This window comes from Salmo salar, chromosome 04 (genome assembly GCF_965601325.2).
Source record: "Salmo salar chromosome 04, fSalSal1, whole genome shotgun sequence".
In the NCBI taxonomy this organism is placed as follows: Eukaryota; Metazoa; Chordata; class Actinopteri; order Salmoniformes; family Salmonidae; genus Salmo; species Salmo salar.
Genome location: NC_138294.1, coordinates 36,157,410 through 36,179,219, shown reverse-complemented (window position 1 = coordinate 36,179,219; position 21,810 = coordinate 36,157,410). Strand labels below are relative to the sequence as shown.

The window sequence follows — 21,810 nt, the reverse complement described above, 5'->3', positions numbered from 1 at the left end:
CACTAGGGCCAAAAAGACAATATGGGACTCCAGACATCCCGCCAGCGCACTGTTCTCACACTTCAAATCGAACTTTATGTCACATGCGCCGAATACAAGTGTAGACCTTACCGTGAAATGCTTACTTACAAGCCCTTAACCAACAGCACAGTTCAAGAAGAGTTAAGAAAATATTTACCAAAAAGTAAAAAATAAAAAAAAGTAACACAACATAACAATAACGAGGCTATATACAGGGGGTACCGGTACCGAGTCAGTGTGGAGGCTATATACAGGGGGTACCGGTACTGAGTCAGTGTGCGGGGGTACAGGTTTGAGGTCATTTGTACATGTAGGTAGGGGTGAAGTGACTATGCATAGATGACAGCGAGTAGCAGTGTACAAAACAAATGGGGGGGGGGATCAATGTAAATGTCCGGTGGCGATTTGATAATTGTTCAGTAGTCTAATGGCTTGGGGATAGAAGCTGTGAAGGAGCCTTTTGGTCCAAGACTTGGCGCTCCGGTACCGCTTGCCGTGCGGTAGCAGAGAAAACAGTCTATGACTTGAGTGACTGGAGTCTCTGACAAGTCTCTAACAACGCCTACTATATTGGTCCTGGATGGCAGGAAGCTTGGCCCCAGTGATGTACTGGGCTGTATGCACTACCCTCAGTAGCACCTTACGGTCAGATGCCGAGCCGTTGCCATACCAGGCGGTGATACAACCGGTCAGGATGTTCTCGATGGTGCAGCTGTAGAACTTTTGGACCATGATAGATCTTTGGTGATGTGGACACCAAGGAACTTGAAGCTCTCAACCTGCTCCACTATAGCCCAGTTGATGTTCATGGGGGCATGTTCGGCCCACCTTTTCCTGTAGTCCACGATCAGCTCCTTTGTCTTGCTCACATTTGAGGGAGAGGTTGTTGTGCTGGCACCACACTGCCAGTTCTCTGACCTCCTCCCTATAGGCTGTCTCATTGTTCAGTGAATTTAATGATGGTGTTGGAGTCGTGTTTAGCCACGCAGTCGTGGGTGAACAGGGATTACAGGAGGGGACAAAGTGCACACCCCTGAGGGGCCCCAGTGTTGATGATCAGCGTGGCAGACGTGTTGTTGCCTACCCTTACCACCTCGGGGCGGCCCTTCAGAAAGTCCAGGATCCAGTTGCAGAGGGAGGTGTTTAGTCCCATGGTCCTTAGCTTAGTGATGAGCTTTGTGGGCACTATGGTGTTGAACGCTGAGCTGTAGTCAATGAACAGCATTCTCACATACGTGTTCCTTTTGTCCAGGTGGGAAAGGACAGTGTGGAGTGTGATTGAGATTGCGTCATCTGTGGATCTGTTGGGGCGGTATGTGAATTGGAGTGGGTCTAGGGTGTCCGGGAGGATTGTGTTGATGTGAGCCATGACCAGCCTTTCAAAGCACTTCATGGCTACTGACCTGAGTGCTACGGGGCGGTAATAATTTAGGCAGGTTACCTTCGCTTCCTTGGGCACAGGGACTATGGTGGTCTGTTTGAAACATGTAGGTATTACATACTCAGTCAGGGAGAGGTTGAAAATGTCAGTGAAGGCACTTGCCAGTTGGTCCGCGGAATGCTTTGAGTACATATCCTGGGTATCCTTCTGGCCCCGCGGCTTTGTGAATGTTGACCTGTTTAAAGGTCTTGTTCACATTGGCTATCGAGAGCTTTATCACACAGTCAACCAAAAAGCTGGTGCTGTCGTGCATGGTAGCATTTAGCTCGTCCTGTAGGCTCACGTCACTGGGCAGCTCGTGTCTGGGTTTCCCTTTATAGTCCGTAATAATTTTAGAGCCCTGGCACAACCAACAAGCGTCAGAGCCGGTGTAGTAGGATTCAATCTTAATCCTGTATTGACGCTTTGCTTGTTTGATGATTCATCTGAGGGCATAGCGGGATTTCTTATAGGCGTCCGGATTAGTGTCCCGCTCCTTGAAAGCGGCAGCTCTAGCCTTTAGCGCGATGTGGATGTTGCCTGTAATCCATGGCTTCTGGTTGGGATATGTACGTACGGTCACTGTGGGAACGACGTCATCAATGCCCTTATTGATGAAGCCAATGACTGAGGTGGTATACTCCTCAATGCCATTGGATGAATCCCGGAACATATTCCAGTCTGTGCTAGCAAAACAGTCCTGTAGTGTAGCATCCGCGCCATCTGACCACTTCCGTATTGAACTGATTTAAGTTTGCCTGCATTAAAGTCCCATCTCAAGGATGATCAATGGAAACAGGATACACCTGAGCTCATTTTTGAGTCTCACAGCAAAGGGTCTGAGTACTTATTTATTTATTTCTGTTTTAAATTTGTTATACATTTGCAAACATTTCTAAAAACCTGTTTTCACTTCATCATTATGGGGTGTGTATTGATTGAGGAAAAAATTATATAAAATCCGTTTTAGAATAAGGGTGTAATGTAACAAAAAGTCAGGGGTTCTGAACACTTTCTGATGGCACTGTATGTATTACTTTTAATACCTGCAAATGTCAAATAAGCTTATTAAACTTGAACTCATATGCTGTATGTGTCTGTACAGGTTACTCAGTGGCAGTGGCAGAGACAGTGAATGGCAGTATATATTTTGCAGGAGCTCCCAGGTTCAACCATACTGGGCTGGTCCTGGTCTTCCAGAGGGATCCTCTCCAACAGGAGTGGACTGTCACTCACAGGATACCTGGTTCTCAGGTGAGAGAAAGACCAGAGAGGCACCCTATGCCCTATTGACCACAGCCTATGGGGAAATCAGAAGACCCTAAGAAGGCAACCAGAATGCAAAGTCGTCATTACCATGTTGCTCTTTACCTAATAATGTTTCCCTCCACTGTTTCTCTCTATCTCCCTAGCTTGGTTCCTACTTCGGGGCAGAGCTGTGTGTGTTAGAGAGCCATGCTGGGCCAGGGGAGGGCCGTGCTGGGCTGCTAGTTGTTGGGGCTCCTTGGTATCACACCCAGGATGTTGGGGGAGAGGTCCACGTCTGTACGCTGGAGACTGGAGTAAGAGTGGCTACATAACACCCCATACTTACACGAAGGACGGAATTAAATAGAACACTGTATTGCAGATCTATGTTTTGGTCAATATCATACTAAACCAACCAATTCAGTAGTAGATTAATTGAAATATAATTCATAAACTGAAAATGTGCATTATCAATTCATGAATGGTTATGATTCAGGTTGACTATTTTCGTCTGAATGACTCTAACCAACACTGCTGTGTTCATATACAGCTTACAAAACACTCAAATACTACAGTACAGAATTTCAGACACACATTGCACAATTGCCGTTACAGCTTCCTGTGTGTGTGTGTGTGTGTGTGTGTGTGTGTGTGTGTGTGTGTGTGTGTGTGTGTGTGTGTGTGTGTTTGTGTGTGTGTGTGTGTGTGTGTGTGTGTGTGTGTGTGTCAAAAGACAGGTATTCATATTCAAGGCATTCACATTTTCAACAGATTTCAAAGATAAAACACCAGCAGGGGGCGGAAGAGTGTATGCATTGTGGAACCCATCATTAGCTTGTGTTTCCCTGGGGAACATATATACTGGTGCACCTTTGTGATAGCAGGTGGTGAAATGTTTGGTGAAAAGGCATTTCACTGGAAGTCCTTCATGGAAGAGGAGACTCATTCATACACATTCAGCTCATTTAGGATTCTGGAGACTCAACCTGTTATCAACCTAACTAATTAGCTAGCTAACTAACTAACTGACTAAATAAATAAAAGAAGTCAGAAGAAAATTGAGTTGTTCCTTGCATCCTTCAGTCCTTAAAGAGGCCTTTTTCAAGTTTGGGCAAAGAGCTGCAGTGTGAACCATACACAACTTGACAGTTGATAACCGCGTGGCAGTGAAGACAAAAGGATTAACGGCCTGAAGTCAGGAACGCTGTCGTCGCAGAGAGGAGTATTGACTGACACCTCAACATGGCGTTGGAAGCTCTTGGAATAACAGTGAAGGAGCTGAAGCAAAAAATAACTTTTACCAAGCAGCAAACTTCCTCAGCAGAGTCGCAAAGCACATGACTAAAAGAGAACTACAAGAGGAGTTCAAGAAGCTCAAGTTGGAGGCGAGGACGGTCAGTGAGACAAATGACGAGTACAGGGCTGGCCTTCTGGCAGACATTGAAGCTGGATCCGATGAGGGTGAAGAAGCTGAACTGAGCAAGGAGAAGCAGACTGAACTTGAGAAGACATTCCAAGAATGCGATGCTTCGATTGGATGAAGTCAGGGAGATGGTCCAGTCCAATCTATGGCCTAGATACGGCGAAAATGAGGTGAGGTCTGCAATCCATGAAGCCGAGACAGCCTGTGATGGAGTTGCTCAGATACCTGTTACCGCTGTAAACAGAGATGGCTTTGAGCTACTGTGCAATCGCAAGCCTAGCAGAGTGGGAGATGTGGATTCCAGTGGCAGAAAAGGAAAGGCTGGGAGGGAGAGTGAAGGATCTGAAGGCATTCGGTAACAACCTTGAAGCAAGGAGGGCAGAATTTCTCACAGCACAAAGAATTGCAGAAGAGGAGAGAGACAGAGGGAGAGTGCCGCAGGTGCCCATGCCAGCTCCACAACCGACACTGAGGATAAAGCCAATCTGTCTACCCAGGTTCAGTGGGTATAAAAGGAATTTCCATTGATGGAGAAGAGACTGGGAGAGTTTGCAAAAGCAGGGGGAACCAACAGGCTCAGTCGAAGTAAAGAGGATCCAACTCATTGACAGTATAGATGAGAGGATATGCAGAGGCCTCCGTTTGTCTTCTTACAACACTGCTGAGGACATGTTCAGGGTGCTGGAGAACAGATATGGAAACAAGTCTACAATTGCCTTGGAGATAATGGAGGATCTGGAGAAAATTCCTGCTTTAAGGGCAAATCAGCCTAGGAAAGTTATCCACATCAATCAATCAAATGTATTTTTATAAAGCCCTTCGTACATCAGCTGATATCTCAAAGTGCTGTAACCCAGCCTAAAACCCCAAACAGCAAGCAAAGCATGTGAAAAAAGCACGGTGGCTAGGAAAAACTCCCTAGGAAAAACTCCCTAGAAAGGCCAAAAACCTAGGAAGAAACCTAGAGAGGAACCAGGCTATGAGGGGTGGCCAGTCCTCTTCTGGCTGTGCAGGGTGGATATTATAACAGCAGCATAAATACTGGAGGCTGAGACAGGAGGGATCAGAAGACACTGTGGCCCCATCCGATGATACCCCCGGACAGGGCCAAACAGGCAGGATATAACCCCACCCACTTTGCCAAAGCACAGCCCCCACACCACTAGAGGGATGTCTCCAACCACCAACTTACCGTCCTAAGACAAGGCCGAGTATAGCCCACAACGATCTCCGCCATGGCCAACCCAGACAGGAAGACCACGTCAGTGACTCAACCCACTCAAGTGACGCACCCCTCCCATGGACGGCATGGAAGAACACCAGTAAGCCAGTGACTCAGCCCCTGTAAAAGGGTTAGAGGCAGAGAATCCCAGTGGAGAGAGGGGAACCGGCAAGGCAGAGACAGCAAGGGCGGTTCGTTGCTCCAGCCTTTCCGTTCACCTTCTCACTCCTGGGCCAGACTATACTTAATCATAGGACCTACTGAAGAGATAAGTCTTCAGTAAAGACTTAAAGGTTGAGACTGAGTCTGCGTCTCTCACATTGGTAGGCAGACCATTCCATAAAAATGGAGCTCTATGATCCAAACTATAGAGAAGGCCCTGGATGACCTCACAGAGCTTGGAAACACAGGAGCCATCAACAACCCTCTAGTGATCAGATTCATAGAAAGCAAGTTACCTGACAACATCAAGAGAGAGTGGCTTGTCTTCATGGTTAACCTGTTTGGGATAGGGGGCAGTATTTTCACGGCCGGATAAAAAACGTACCCGATTTAATCTGGTTACTACTCCTGCCCAGTAACTAGAATATGCATATAATTAGTAGATTTGGATAGAAAACACTCTAAAGTTTCTAAAACTGTTTGAATGGTGTCTGTGAGTATAACAGAACGCATATGGCAGGCCAAAACCTGAGAAGATTCTATACGGGAAGTGCCCTGTCTGACCATTTCTTGTCTTTCTATAGCCTCTCTATCAAAAATACAGCTTCTGTGCTGTAACGTGACATTTTCTAAGGCTTTCATTGGCTCTAGGAAGGCGCCAGAATGTGGAATGATAGCTCTGCAGTCTCTGGGCGAAAAACAGCAGGGGTTTTGGTGAGTGGTCCTTCTGGGAACAATGACACTGGAGCGCTCATGCACGAGCTGACTCCATTTTTTTCTTTCAGTGTTTGAACGAATACGTCGTCGCCCGGTTGGAATATTATCGCTATTTTACGAGAAAAATTGCATAAAAATTGATTTTAAACAGCGTTTGACATGCTTCGAAGTACGGTAATGGAATATTTAGAAATCTTTTGTCACGAAACGCGCCAGCGCGTCACCCTTCAGATAGTGACTTGAACGCACGAACAAAACGGAGCTATTTGGATATAACTATGGATTATTTCGAACCAAAACAACATTTGTTGTTGAAGTAGAAGTCCTGGGAGTGCATTCTGACGAAGAACAGCAAAGGTAATCCAATTTTTCTTATAGTAAATCTGAGGGTGAGGGCCAAACTTGGTGGGTGTCAAATTTACTAGCCGTGATGGCCGGGCTATCTACTCAGAATATTGCAAAATGTGCATTCACCGAAAAGCTATTTTAAAATCTGACACCGTGATTGCATAAAAGAGTTCTGTATCTATAATTCTTAAAATAATTGTTATGTTTTTTGTCAACGTTAATCGTGAGTAATTTAGTACATTCACCGGAAGTTTTCGGTGGGTATGCTAGTTCTGAACAAAACATGCTAATGTAAAAAGCTGTTTTTTTATATAAATATGAACTTGATTGAACAAAACATGCATGTATTGTATAACATAATGTCCTAGGGGTGTCATCTGATGAAGATCAAAGGTTAGTGCTGCATTTAGTTGTGGTTTTGGTTTTTGTGACATATATGCTAGCTTGAAAAATGGGTGTGTGATTATTTCTGGCTGGGTCCTCTCCTGATATAATCTAATGTTTTGCTTTCGCTGTAAAGCCTTTTTGAAATTGTACAACGTGGTTAGATAGTCTTATCTTTCAAATGGTGTAAAATAGTCATATGTTTGAGAAATTGAAATTATAGCATTTAAGGTTTTTCGTATTTCGCGCCAGGCGCTGTCCATAAGAGGTTTAATCCGAGGAATAATGTCACACCAGACAATCACTTTGGGAACGTTCTTAAATTCCTGAAAACATAAGAGGAAATTCTTGAAAAACTGGAGCAGCTGGGAGTGAGTGAAAGGCCAGAAAAGAGAAATGCTTGCATGGAGAGGAAATATGCGTCCACGCGGTCCACTGTGGAGATGAAAAGCACAGAAAATATATTATTTTGCAAGCGTTTCAAGGAACTGAAGCCGGTGGAAAAGTTGGCTGCTGTAGAAAAGCTGGGGGCCTGCAAGAGGTGCTTGGTCTGTCATGGAGAAGATGATGAAAGAGACATACCTGTGCAGGAACAGAAACTGTAAAAAAGACCACCATTTTTTTCTATGCCTGAAGGGAGACTTCAAGAGGAGTGACTCAGAAAGAAGACAATTCAATGTGAGAAGGCATAGGCGGACTGAGGAGCAGGAGGAATTTGTATCTAAACTCTCCCCAGAGATGGCGGACAAATTCAAGAGAGTGTTTACCAACATCACCGCAAAGACAAACTGTGTTGAAAAGATCCAGCTTGGAGAGATTGTGTCAAGTGCAGTAGAAGAATTGCCAGTTATTCTAATGCTGCTCGAGGTAACTGCCAATGCAGGACAAAAAAATTGGAACCCTGATCGACTTGGCATCGGACACAAATTATATCACCCACAGAGCTGCCAGGAGATTAAATCTTCAAAGTGAAAACATCACTTTAGTCGTCCATGGAGTTGGGGGGGATGGCCATGAAGGTTAAAACCAGAAGATATCTCCTCAGAGTGAGGGTCAAAATGCCTAGAGGCACAGAAAGAGCCTATGAGCTTGTCTGCTATGGTTTGAATGAAATTGCCAACATCCACAGAGTCATCAAACCTGAGCAACTCAAGAAGTTCTTCCCAGAAGTCAGTCTAGGAGATCTGAGGAGACCGGAGAGCATTGAGCTACTGATAAGCCACCGCGAAGGAAGACTTGCTCCGCAAAGAGTGAAGGTGATTGGATCAACAAAGTACATCTGAGCTTGAAAATGAAGCTTCAAAGCATGAAACAGAGTGGAGCTGGAAGATCCACCCAGCAGACTCCCCTCACAGGAAGGGTGCTGCAGAAGCAGCTGTTCGCTCTGTGAAGCGGGCCTTGCACAATATGAGAGGAGAAGGACTCTTCACATGGAGTGAGTTTCAAACATTTATGTTCATGGCTGCTAACCTTGCCAATGAAAGGCCCATAGATGCCAGGACTCAGAGCCGGGAGGACTGCATAGAATACATCAGCCCTAATTTTCTTCTGCTTGGAAGGACTGGACCTAGGGGAGACTTAGGACGCTTTTAGTTTGAAGACTACTCCTACAAACGGTTAAGAGTCATTCAAGCGGAAGTTAACTGGTTCTGGAGGAAGTAGAGTCAGTTGGCTGGACCTAACCTGTTTGTGAGGAGTAAGTGGCACACAAAGCAGCGAAACGTGGCCGTTGGAGAATTTCAGACACACATTGCACAATTGCAGTTACAGCTTCCTGTGTGTGTGTGTGTGTGTGTGTGTGTGTGTGTGTGTGTGTGTGTGTGTGTGTGTGTGTGTGTGTGTGTGTGTGTGTGTGTGTGTGTTGCTTCACTTTTTCCCAATTTTTTTTTACATTACAGCCTAAAAAACAGAAGATTTGCTGTGAGACTCGAAATTGAGCTCAGGTGCATCCTGTTTCCATTGATCATCCTTGATGTTTCTACAACTTGATTGGAGTCCACCTGTGGTACATTCAATTGATTGGACATGATTTGGAAAGGAACACACCTGTCTATATAAGGTCTCACAGTTGACAGTGCATGTCAGAGCAAAAACCAAGCCAGGAGGTCGAAGGAATTGTCTGTAGAGCTCAGAGACAGGATTGTTCAGAGGCACAGATCAAGGGAAGGGTACCAAAAAATGTCTTCAGCATTGAAGGTCCCCAAGAACACAGTGGCCTCCATCATTCTTAAATGGAAGAAGTTTGGAACCACCAAGACTCTTCCTAGAGCTGGCCACCCGGCCAAACTGAGCAATCGGGGGAGAAGGGCCTTGGTCAGAGAGGTGACCAAGAACCCAATGGTCACTCTGACAGAGTTCCTTTGTGGAGATGGGAGAACCTTCTGAAGGACAATCATCTCTGCAGCACTTCACAAATCAGGCCTTTATGGTAGAGTGGCCAGACGGAAGCCAGTCCTGACTATTCACGATCGAGAGAAAGATGAACGGAGCAAAGTACAGAGAGATCCTTGATGAAAACCTGTTCCAGAGCACTCAGGACCTCAGAAGGTTCACCTTCCAACAGGACAACGACCCTAAGCACACAGCCAAGACAACGCAGGACATGCTTTGAGAGAAGTCTTTGAATTTCCTTAAGTGGCCCAGCTAGACTTGAACTCGATCAAACATCTCTGGACAGACCTGAAAATAGCTGTGCAGCGGTGCTCCCCATCCAACCTGACAGAGCTTGAGATGATCTGCAGAGAAGAATGGGAGAAACTCCCCAAATACAGGTGTGCCAAGCTTGTAGCATCATACCCAAGAAGACTCGAGGCTGTAACCGATGTCAAAGGTGCTTCAACAAAGTACTGAGTAAAGGGTCTGAATACTTATGTAAATGTGATATTTCTGCTTTTTTTTATAAATCTGCCTAGATTTCAAAAAAACTATTTTACTTTTGTCATTAGGGGTATTGTGTGTAGATTGATGAGGGAATTTAAAAATAAAAATCAATTTTAGAATAAGGCTGTAACGTAACAAAATGTGGAAAAAGTCAATAATTTCTGAATGCACTGTATATCAGTTCCTTGTCATTTGTATTATCAAGAGTCATTTCACTGTTTTTTTGGTCATAGTTAGTTTGAAACTGTATCAAATTGTGTTATACCCGCTCAGCCACACTACTGCTGCCAATTCAATCAATTTGGGCCGTTTATATTGTGTAAGCCGTATCACTGTATTACTGTTATTGATCACCCATCCTACCTCCTTTGTTTGCTGAAGCGCGGATGCCTACCTGAATTCGATTTGATTCCATTCTAGGCACCCAACTGCTCCCTCACCCTGCGTGGAGTCCAGGGGAACGTCCATGGTCAGTTTGGGACGTCTCTGTCCCCCTGTCCAGACCTGAATGGGGACGGGTTGCCGGAGCTGGCTGTAGGAGCCCCACTGGAGGACAGAGGACATGGGAGTGTTTACATCTTCCTGGGACGCCCTTGGGGCATCCAGGCCAAATACAGCCAGGTCAGTACTAAATAGACAGCCCTCTTTGTTTCTGTCTAAACATTCTGAAATAAGTTAAAAGCTTGTATGTATTTTGTATATTGGTTTTTGTCTCAACCTGACTTTCATTCTGTTATATTATTCTGTTCTAAACACTGCATCCCCCATAACACACAGGGACAATTGCAACCATCGATGGCCACTAGATTATCACCAGCTGATCTTTTGTTATACCAATAATATGCTCTAAAATCACCCGCACAGCTGATCTCAATTGCAACCACTATAGGCCACCAATTGATTAGGGCGGCAGGTATCCTAGTGGTTAGAGCGTTGGACTAGTAACCGAAAGGTTGCAAGATCGAATCCCCGACCTAACAAGGTAAAAATCTGTCATTCTGCCCCTGAACAAGGCAGTTAACCCAGTGATCCTAGGCTATCATTGAAAATAAGAATTTGTTCTTAACTGACTTGCCTAGTTAAATAAAAAGGTAAAATACATTTAAAATAAAAAAATATCACTATCTGATCAAAATTTGTTGAGTCTACATATGGTAATAAAACACATGGAAACCATGTGTTGTATTTGATACCATTCCACTCTAGCCATTACCACGAGCCTTTCTTCCCCAATTAAGGTTCCACCAACCGCCTGTGCTGTATAGATGGGTTGGTTGTTTTCCAACAAAACCGATGCATGCACAACTATGGGGCAAAACAGACAGGGTTGGCTTCGATTGTTGACAAAATTTTAACTATATTTAGTCTCCAATGTTTCATAGGCACAAGATTGGTTCTTAAGCAACATATGTTAATGTGGGCTATTTTGAGCACTTTTCTGGGATGCTTGCTTGTTTTCATTGCTTTACTGGGAAGCTTAGCTGAAGTAGATATTTGCATGTTATTTATGTTAGTGCAGGGTGAGCTGCACACAGTGGACTTCCTACCAGGGGACACCGCCTCAGTGCTAACAGCACAAATGTGACCGACCAGCTCAAATCGATCTTATGGAGCAAAATTTGAAATTGTGTTTTTTTACATTGGATAAAAGTAAAGACTCAGAGCTACAAAATGGTATATCATACACTACAGTTGAGGAACAATGGGAAAGTAATTTTGCTTTGAAAGTTGATTAACTTCTAAACTCACTTTTGAGAAAAGTGTCTTTGAATGTTTTGGTACTACTATTGGAGAGCCCTTCTTTGTCTACACCCATTCAGCATCGTTCACACCCTCGTAAGCTTTAGCCCCACCCATCTCTTTAAGGGTTGATCCGAATGTACTAACAGCAGCAGTCAAGCACCCAAGCTAACTTGCTAGCTACTTCCAGACATCTAAGTGAAAGCGAACAGCTCACTGAGCATTACTTGCCCAAGCAGAGCTGGTTAGGTTGTTATGTTATCCAGAGCTTTGGTGACTGCAACTGTGTTGTCAGATTGTCCGTTCGTAAATTCAGAGCTTTTCACGTTCAGAGCGCACACCGGACGCTCTGGCCGATGAGTTTACTGACACCGGCCATATTCAAGAAGTGTTGAGCATTCGTAAATCATCAGTTATTCTGCGCTCTCTGGCAAGAGTGCTCTGAAATCAGAGTAGATGGCCAGACTGAATTTACAAACGTACCCAAAATGGTTACTTGCAGAGTCTTTTGTTAAGATATGTAGCTAGCTACGTAAACAATTAACCATAATCACCACTCATGACGTAACGTTAGCTAGCAAGCCAGCTAGCTAAACAATGAACCATAATCACAACTCATGATGTTACTACCCTGCATGAATCTGCAGGTAGCTAACCAACCAGGTTCAATGTTAGCTAGCTAACAGCAGTTTTAATACACAATACATTTTAAAAAGAGCAGCGTTAGTTAGGATTCCGTAGACGTACTGACCAGCTCAAATAGACGGATGTGTGCTATATGGCAGACCAATCCAAACTCATCTCTCGGCATGTCCAGCCCACTCATTATCTCAGCCAATCATGGCTAGTGGGAGGGTTGCTGGCTTTTTCTTTGGATAAACCAACTCGGCTCGCAATTTAACAATTGTATTCGTATTTACAGATGGCATACACATTTGTTATTAAGGCACATGAAAGTTCACATGTTCGAGAAGGCATTTCTGCCAAAAAATGCATTTTGCTAAAAAGAATCAAAGTTTATGTTCAAACGGCTCTCCTGTGAGGTAGTGACCCGCGACATACGCCTAGTTTCCTGAAACGGGTCACAAATCTGGTTCAAAGGCACATGATTGCTGCATACAATAGCGATAGGATCAGCAGAGGCATTGAGGGCAGTAAGAGGGACATAAATTAGTTTACTTACATTGTGTCTCAGCGATACAATGGTAGGGATTAACTGAGCTGGGTTTGGGTCATTGATAAGTCATTGTCTCAACACAGCCTTATTTACATTTACATTTACATTTAAGTCATTTAGCAGACGCTCTTATCCAGAGCGACTTACTTATAAATGCTGCAAAAGCATCCAGGAACCCAAATGACTTGGATGGATCCCATCCTCCTTATAAAACGTGTTTTGCTTTCAAAAGGTATCGAAATTGTCAACAAAAGTTACACCCATTGAGCTGCAATAATCACGTAGCCAGTTGTGAAGAGAAAGAATCCTGCTAAACCCTTCAATGCCACGATTCAGAGAGGGCACAGGGCCAGATATGATGGGTCTTTTGTTATTGTCTGGTAGAGAGTCAATCAGCACTTTGAAATCCAATTTAAACTGTTCAGAGCTGCCCTTCATAATATAATTAAAACCCACAAGGACTACGATAGAATCAATGTCCATATCCTGGCGAAGTACATTCGGGAGCAGCTTAGTAATAGAATTTACTCGAGCTCCGGGATAGGACATTGTTTTTGCACCAGGAACAGTAACATTTCTTACCATGGAGCTGCCCAAAATCACGGCTGGCGAGAAGGATGAGGAAATCCGCCCACTCCCACGCTCCACAGGATTCGGAGAACCCTTTAAGGACGGGCGAGAGGCAGGATAACTTGAGCCCGTAGCTCCCGGTGCCTGGTGCAGGCCTCCAACAGATGGAGAAGCCCCGCTTGATCCAGAGCAGGGAAGGAAGGTTGCTGACGTCGACTTCGAAATCGTAGGGGAAGGAGTAGGCACAGCGTTTGCAGACAGAAGTATCTCCAGCGACAAAGGTGCAGGAAGATCAGGCTCCAGTGTGGGGAAACTATTAGTTGTTTGTATCCGCTCCAGGCCTCTCGTTGGGAGTGTAGATTGCTTTGTGGGAGGCCACTGTCTTCGGCTTCCACGGCTCGTGACATACGACCATCATTGATTGCCATGCTCCTCTTGCTGTGCTCCTGCGACCCCGCTATCAGACGGGGGAGGAAAGGCAGGAGATGGCTCCCCTAGAAAACAAACTCCAGGCAACACCGGCCAGTCGGATAACGACAAAGCGGAGATGCATCCAACAAGCGCGAGCGCCGCCCAGCCACCGGCACAGAAAATGTTTCTTACGTAGGCTAGCGACCTGCGGGATCAAGGAAGCCACCTCAAGCCTTTAATCCTCGGCAAGCAAACAATTGCCACATTGGAACTCTGAGTGATCCAGTTTGTCCTGAAACAAAGCATAGTATATACAGCTCCTACAGCGCTGGAACCGTTAAATTTACTTCTCTAGACAAAGAGGGCTCCATTAGAAAACTCATGTGACTAGTTTCGTTAGCTTGGTGGCTAGCAGCTTAGCTAGGTTAGCAGCTCTTTCAAGCAGACTTTAACCTGTCAGTTAAGCGGGATTCTGGGACAAGAAATAGTGGACCTATCTGTTAAAAGCTAACTGCGTCCTGGAATCCATGCAAAACAAGTTCGGTATTTATGTTTAACAAAGATTGGTTATGTTTAGTTAAAATAACAAACCAAGTGTTTCCAGCATACAGTGTTCAGCTTTTGATGTCTTCATAGGGCCCCTTCCACCTGGTGAGGAACTTGCTTTCTGTGGTAGGGAGAAGGAGGAGCCCATGGTCACCAGGATTGATCTCACATGCTTGCGCTGGGCGGTCGTAAGTCCATTGTTGTACTCTTTGTGCCTTGTGCATATGCTTGCACACACTGGGCATCACCCAGGGGGTAATGGGGTCTCAATGATGGGTAGCAGAATGAGAGGAGCTTGGGTATGCCCTACTGGGGCAGTCTGGTGACAGGTGGGACACCGCTGACAGTAACGTGGGTCTTCACCTACTTCTGTAACCCAGTAGAGTAGCCCTTGACAAACGGAAAAGTAACGAGTCACCAAAGGCTGGTCTCCTGGGGCTTTACCAACCACCACCTGGACCCTTCTGAGGGCACTTGCGAGGTTTTGGTTCCTCAGTTGGGCATCACCGAAATGTCTGTTGGGGCTACAGGTTAGCAATGAATCCCGAGTCGGGATTGCTAACAAGGCTGGAAATTCAAAACATCAAAAATCTAATAATTTCAATTTTTCAAACAATCAACTATTTTACACAATTTAAAAGATAAACATCTCCTTAATCTAACCACATTGTTCGATTTTCAAAGAGGCTTTACGGCAAAAGCATAAAGTTAGATTATGTTAGGACAGTACATAGCCACAAAAGTACAAACATCCATTTTCAATTCAAGGTCAGGCGTCACCAAAAGCAGAAACCAGCTAGAATTATGCACTAACCTTTGTCAATCTCCATCAGATGACACTCCTAGGACATTATGTTATACAATACATGCATTTTTTGTTCCATCAAGTTCATATTTATATCCAAAAACAGCATTTTACAGTAGCGTGAAATTCAGATTTTTTTTCTTCTCTGAAATGCTTCCGGTGAACATAACAAAATTACTATTCGAAAACATTGGTAAATTATAATATTGTCATTCAAAGAATAATATATTATCATCTCGTAATTGCTACCGAATGGCCAGATCTCAAAATAACTTTACTGGGAAATCACATTTTGCAATAAACGGGGTGCTATGCTAAGAACAATAAGCTATGCTATACAGTTAGCATCATCTAATATCGATAATAACATTGTAAATATCCCCTTACCTTTGATTATCTCCATCAGAAGGCACTGCCAGGATATCCCAGGTCCGGAACAAATGTGGTTTCTTTTGACAAAGTTCATAATTTATGTCCAAATAACACCAAGTACTTAGCGTTCATTATGCTCCCACAAAACGTGGTGGGGGGGGGGTGTAAAATCACGCCGAAAAGCTAAAAAAAACTAGTAAATAATCTATTTACGTTCGTTCAAACATGTCAAACCTTGTTTAGCATTAATCTTTTGGTCCATTTTTAACGTTAAACATCAGTAATATTTTCACACAACCTATCCTATGTCTAGATAAACAATGATGACAAACTCACGCTTCTCAGATTTATGCGCAGGCGCAAAAAAATGAAGTGATGACATGTCAACTTCCTTGCATTCTAATTTGCTCTCTGTTTATCATAGACGCTTCAAACAACTTTATAAAGATCGTTGACATCTAGTGGAAGCCGTAGGTGTTGCGAAATGAATCCTTTCTCACTATGGTATCTATAAAACAATGACACTAAATAGTACAGTCACAAAATTCACATTTTTTTGGATCTATTTTTCACAGGTTTTTGCCTGCAATATGAGTTTTGTTATACTTACAGACACCATTAAAACTGTTGTAGAAAATTCAGAGTGTTTTCTATCCGAATGTGTTAATAATATGCATATCCTAGCTTCTGAGTTGGTGTAGGAGGCAGTTAAAAATGGGCACATATTTTTTTCAAAATGTCTCAATACTGCCCCCGAGCCCCAACAGGTTAAGAACAAATTCTTATTTACAATGACGGCCTACCAAAAGGCAAAAGGCCTCCTGCGGGGATGGGGGCTGGGATTAAAAATATAAATAAAATATAAATATAGGATAAAACACACATCAAGACAAGAAAGACAACACAACACTACATAAAGAGAGACCTAAGACAACAACATAGCAACGTAGCAACACATGACAACACAACATGGTAGCAGCACAAAACATGGGACAAACTTTATTGGGCACAGTCAACAGCACAAAGGGCAAGAAGGTAGAGACAACAATACATCACACAAAGCAACCACAACTGTCAGTAAGAGTGTCAATGATTGAGTCTTTGAATGAAGAGATTGATATAAAACTGTCCAGTTTGAGTGTTTGTTGCAGCTCATTCCAGTCGCTAGCTGCAGCAAACTGAAAAGAGGAGCGACCCAGGGATGTGTGTGCTTTGGGGACCTTTATCAGAATGTGACTGGCAGAACGGGTGTTGTATGTGGAGGATGAGGGCTGCAGTAGATATCTCCGATAGGGGGGAGTGAGGCCTAAGAGGAGCGACCCAGGGATGTGTGTGCTTTGGGGACCTTTATCAGAATGTGACTGGCAGAACCTGTGGGTCTTGTGACGGGTATACAGAGATGACCAGTTTCAAGCTTTGTGGCTCAGTTGGTAGAGCATGGTGTTTGCAACGCCAGGGTTGTGGGTTCGATTCCCACGGGGGGCCAGTACAAAAAAAATAAAAATGTAAATGCATGAAATGAAATGTATGCATTCACTACTGTAAGTCACTCTGGATAAGAGCGTCTGCTAAATTACTAAAATGTAAAAAAAATGTAACATTTGGGGAGGGGCCAGCTGAGTGTAAGACTGTATCATCTGCATATAAATGGATGAGAGAGCTTCCTACTGCCTGAGCTATGTTGTTGATGTAAATTGAGAAGAGCGTGAGGCCTAGGATCGAGCCTTGGGGTACTCCTTTGGTGACAGGCAGTGGCTGAGACAGCAGATTTTCTGACTTTATACACTGCACTCTTTGAGAGAGGTAGTTAGCAAACCAGGCCAAAAAGCCCTCAGAGACAACAATACTCCTTAGCCGGCCCACAAGAATGGAATGGTCTACCGTATCAAAACCTTTGGACAAGTCAATAAAAAAAGCAGCACAATATTGCACAGAATTATTGGCAATGGTGACATCATTGAGGACCTTTAAGGTTGCAGTGACACATCCATAACCTGAGCAGAAACCAGATTGCGTTCCCAAGAGAATACTATAAACATCAAGAAAGCCAGTCAATTGATTATTGACAATTTTTTCCTACACTTTTGATAAACAGGGAAAAATAGAAATAGGCCTATAACAGTTAGGATCAGCTTGATCTCTCCCTTTAAATAAAGGATGAACAGGGGCTGCCTTCTAAGCAATGGGAACCTCCCCAGAAAGGAGAGACAGGCTTGGCAATGATAGGGGGCAGCAAACTTAGATAAGAAAGGGTCTAAACCATCTGACCCAGATGGTTTTTGGGGATCAAGTTTAAGGAGCTCCTTTAGCACCTCGGACTCAGTGACCACCTGCAGGGAGAAACTTTGTAGCGGGGCAGGGGAAAAAGAGGGAGAAGCATCGGGATAGTCGCATTAGAAGGGGTGGGAGATGAGGAAATGTTGGACGGGCAAGGAGGCATGGCTGAGTCAAATAGGAATCCTGACTTAATGATGATTAAAGAACTCAGCCATGTGCTTCTTGTCAGTAACAACCACATCATCAACTTTAAGGGACATGGGAAGCTGTGAGGAGGAGGGTTTGTTCTCCAGGTCTTTAATCATTTTCCAGAACTTCTTGGGGTTAGACCCACAGAGAGAGAACTGCTCCTTAAAGTAACTAACTTTGGCCTTCCGGATAGCCTGACTGCACTTAGCTATGTGCCTTTTTGCATCAGTTTAGACATCTTCTGCTCTTTATTGCTATAGAGATTTGTCTAGAAAATTCTCAAACAGAATAGCTTATAATATACAGGATAGCTTTATATTCCAGGTGTCATTCATATTTACAGTAGTATAGGCCTAAACAGTAGCTTACCAAAGGGGAGAAAATGTGACATGCTGGGAGAAGAACGACTGTGGTTTGGTTTCCTCCAAATCATTGATCAGTGATAATTCACTAACAGACTCTCTTTCACTTATAGAAAGTTGATAGACTTACGTAATAGAATTTACGTTATAGAATTTAAACTGACCTATTAATGTATAGAGCTAGCCAGCTTGTAGTCCTAAAAACCGTAAATGACTTACATCTGGTTCATTCAGCCATTCATTACATTACATTACATTTAAGTCATTTAGCAGACGCTCTTATCCAGAGCGACTTACAAAATGGTGCATTCACCTTATGATATCCAGTGGAACAACCACTTTACAATAGTGCATCTAAATCTTTTAAAGGGGGGGGGGGGGTTAGAAGGATTACTTTATCCTATCCTAGGTATTCCTTAAAGAGGTGGGGTTTCAGGTGTCTCCGGAAGGTGGTGATTGACTCCGCTGTCCTGGCGTCGTGAGGGAGCTTGTTCCACCATTGGGGTGCCAGAGCAGCGAACAGTTTTGACTGGGCTGAGCGGGAACTGTGCTTCCTCAGAGGTAGGGGGGCCAGCAGGCCAGTGGTGGATGAACGCAGTGCCCTTGTTTGGGTGTAGGGCCTGATCAGAGCCTGAAGGTATGGAGGTGCCGTTCCCTTCACAGCTCCGTAGGCAATCACCATGGTCTTGTAGCGGATGCGAGCTTCAACTGGAAGCCAGTGGAGAGAGCGGAGGAGCGGAGTGACGTGAGAGAACTTGGGAAGGTTGAACACCAGACGGGCTGCGGCGTTCTGGATGAGTTGTAGGGGTTTAATGGCACAGGCAGGGAGCCCAGCCAACAGCGAGTTGCAGTAATCCAGACGGGAGATGACAAGTGCCTGGATTAGGACCTGCGCCGCTTCCTGTGTGAGACAGGGTCGTACTCTGCAAATGTTGTAGAGCATGAACCTACAGGATCGGGTCACCGCCTTGATGTTAGTGGAGAACGACAGGGTGTTGTCCAGGATCACGCCAAGGTTCTTAGCACTCTGGGAGGAGGACACAAGGGAGTTGTCAACCGTGATGGCGAGATCATGGAACGGGCAGTCCTTCCCCGGGAGGAAGAGCAGCTCCGTCTTGCCGAGGTTCAGCTTGAGCTGGTGATCCGTCATCCACACTGATATGTCTGACAGACATGCAGAGATGCGATTCGCCGCCTGGTTATCAGAAGGGGGAAAGGAGAAGATTAATTGTGTGTCGTCTGAATAGCAATGATAGGAGAGACCATGTGAGGATATGACAGAGCCAAGTGACTTGGTGTATAGCGAGAATAGGAGAGGGCCTAGAACAGAGCCCTGGGGGACACCAGTGGTGAGAGCGCATGGTGCGGAGACAGATTCTCGCCACGCCACCTGGTAGGAGCGACCTGTCAGGTAGGACGCAATCCAAGCGTGGGCCGCGCCGGAGATGCCCAACTCGGAGAGGGTGGAGAGGAGGATCTGATGGTTCACAGTATCAAAGGCAGCAGATAGGTCTAGAAGGATGAGAGCAGAGGAGAGAGAGTTAGCTTTAGCAGTGCGGAGAGCCTCCTTTACACAGAGAAGAGCAGTCTCAGTTGAATGCCCAGTCTTGAAACCTGACTGATTAGGATCAAGAAGGTCATTCTGAGAGAGATAGCAGGAGAGCTGGCCAAGGACGGCACGTTCAAGAGTTTTGGAGAGAAAAGAAAGAAGGGATACTGGTCTGTAGTTGTTGACATCGGAGGGATCGAGTGTAGGTTTTTTCAGAAGGGGTGCAACTCTCGCTCTCTTGAAGACGGAAGGGACGTAGCCAGCGGTCAAGGATGAGTTGATGAGCGAGGTGAGGAAGGGGAGAAGGTCTCCGGAAATGGTCTGGAGAAGAGAGGAGGGGATAGGGTCAAGTGGGCAGGTTGTTGGGCGGCCTGCCGTCACAAGACGCGAGATTTCATCTGGAGAGAGAGGGGAGAAAGAGGTCAAAGCACAGGGTAGGGCAGTGTGAGCAGGACCAGCGGTGTCGTTTGACTTAGCAAACGAGGATCGGATATCGTCAACCTTCTTTTCAAAATGGTTGACGAAGTCATCCGCAGAGAGGGAGGAGGGGGGGGAGGGGGAGGAGGATTCAGGAGGGAGGAGAAGGTGGCAAAGAGCTTCCTAGGGTTAGAGGCAGATGCTTGGAATTTAGAGTGGTAGAAAGTGGCTTTAGCAGCAGAGACAGAAGAGGAGAATGTAGAGAGGAGTGAGTGAAAGGATGCCAGGTCCGCAGGGAGGCGAGTTTTCCTCCATTTCCGCTCGACTGCCCGGAGCCTTGTTCTGTGAGCTCGTAGTGAGTCGTCGAGCCACGGAGCAGGAGGGGAGGACCGAGCCGGCCTGGAGGATAGGGGACAGAGAAAATCAAAGGATGCAGAAAGGGAGGAGAGGAGGGTTGAGGAGGCAGAATCAGGAGATAGGTTGGAGAAGGTTTGAGCAGAGGGAAGAGATGATAGGATGGAAGAGGAGAGAGTAGCGGGAGAGAGAGAGCGAAGGTTGGGACGGCGCAATACCATCCGAGTAGGGGCAGAGTGAGAAGTGTTGGATGAGAGCAAGAGGGAAAAGGATACAAGGTAGTGGTCGGAGATTTGGAGGGGAGTTGCAATGAGATTAGTGGAAGAACAGCATCTAGTAAAGATGAGGTCAAGCGTATTGCCTGCCTTGTGAGTAGGGGGGGAAGGTGAGAGGGTGAGGTCAAAAGAGGAGAGGAGTGGAAAGAAGGAGGCAGAGAGGAATGAGTCAAAGGTAGACGTGGGGAGGTTAAAGTCACCCAGAACTGTGAGAGGTGAGCCATCCTTAGGAAAGGAACTTATCAAGGCGTCAAGCTCATTGATGAACTCTCCAAGGGAACCTGGAGGGCGATAAATGGTAAGGATGTTAAGCTTGAAAGGGCTGGTAACTGTGACAGCATGGAATTCAAATGAGGAGATAGACAGATGGGTCAGGGGAGAAAGAGAGAATGTCCACTTGGGAGAGATGAGGATTCCAGTGCCACCACCCCGCTGGCTCAATGCTCTAGGGGTATGCGAGAACACGTGGGCAGACGAAGAGAGAGCAGTAGGAGTAGCAGTGTTATCTGTGGTAATCCATGTTTCCGTCAGCGCCAGGAAGTCTAGGGACTGGAGGGTAGCATAGGCTGAGATGAACTCAGCCTTGTTGGCTGCGGACCGACAGTTCCAGAGGCTGCCGGAGACCTGGAACTCCACGTGGGTCGTGCGCGCTGGGACCACCAGGTTAGAGTGGCAGGAGCCACGCGGTGTGAAGCGTTTGTATGGCCTGTGCAGAGAGGAGAGAACAGGGATAGACAGACACATAGTTGACAAGCTACAGAAGTGTTGTTTCTTGTATTATTGTCTCCTGTGTCTTTAGAGAACTGTTTCACTTTGATATCCTTTTTCTTCTGTCCTGATTTTCTCTTTCTTTTCTTCTGTTAACTAGATATTCTTTGTTGTTCTTCGTTAGCTAGCTAGCTTCTTCCAAAAGAGTCCCTAGCAACAACATTCCAACATTC

General features: G+C 45.2%; 1 protein-coding gene across 4 annotated transcripts in view; it reads left to right on the top strand.

Annotated features, from left to right (window-relative positions):
* Positions 1-21,810, top strand: part of LOC106602819 (integrin alpha-X) — a 78,721-nt gene that overhangs the window by 11,333 nt on the left and 45,578 nt on the right. For 3 of the 4 annotated variants that reach the window (XM_045716805.2, XM_014195712.3, XM_014195711.3), the window contains exons 12-14: positions 2,547-2,695; positions 2,854-3,003; positions 10,246-10,446. In XM_045716805.2, the coding sequence (XP_045572761.1) occupies positions 2,547-2,695; positions 2,854-3,003; positions 10,246-10,446 (500 nt within the window). The remainder of the gene's footprint in view (positions 1-2,546; positions 2,696-2,853; positions 3,004-10,245; positions 10,447-21,810) is intronic. The other variant, XM_045716806.2, reaches the window with a different exon arrangement.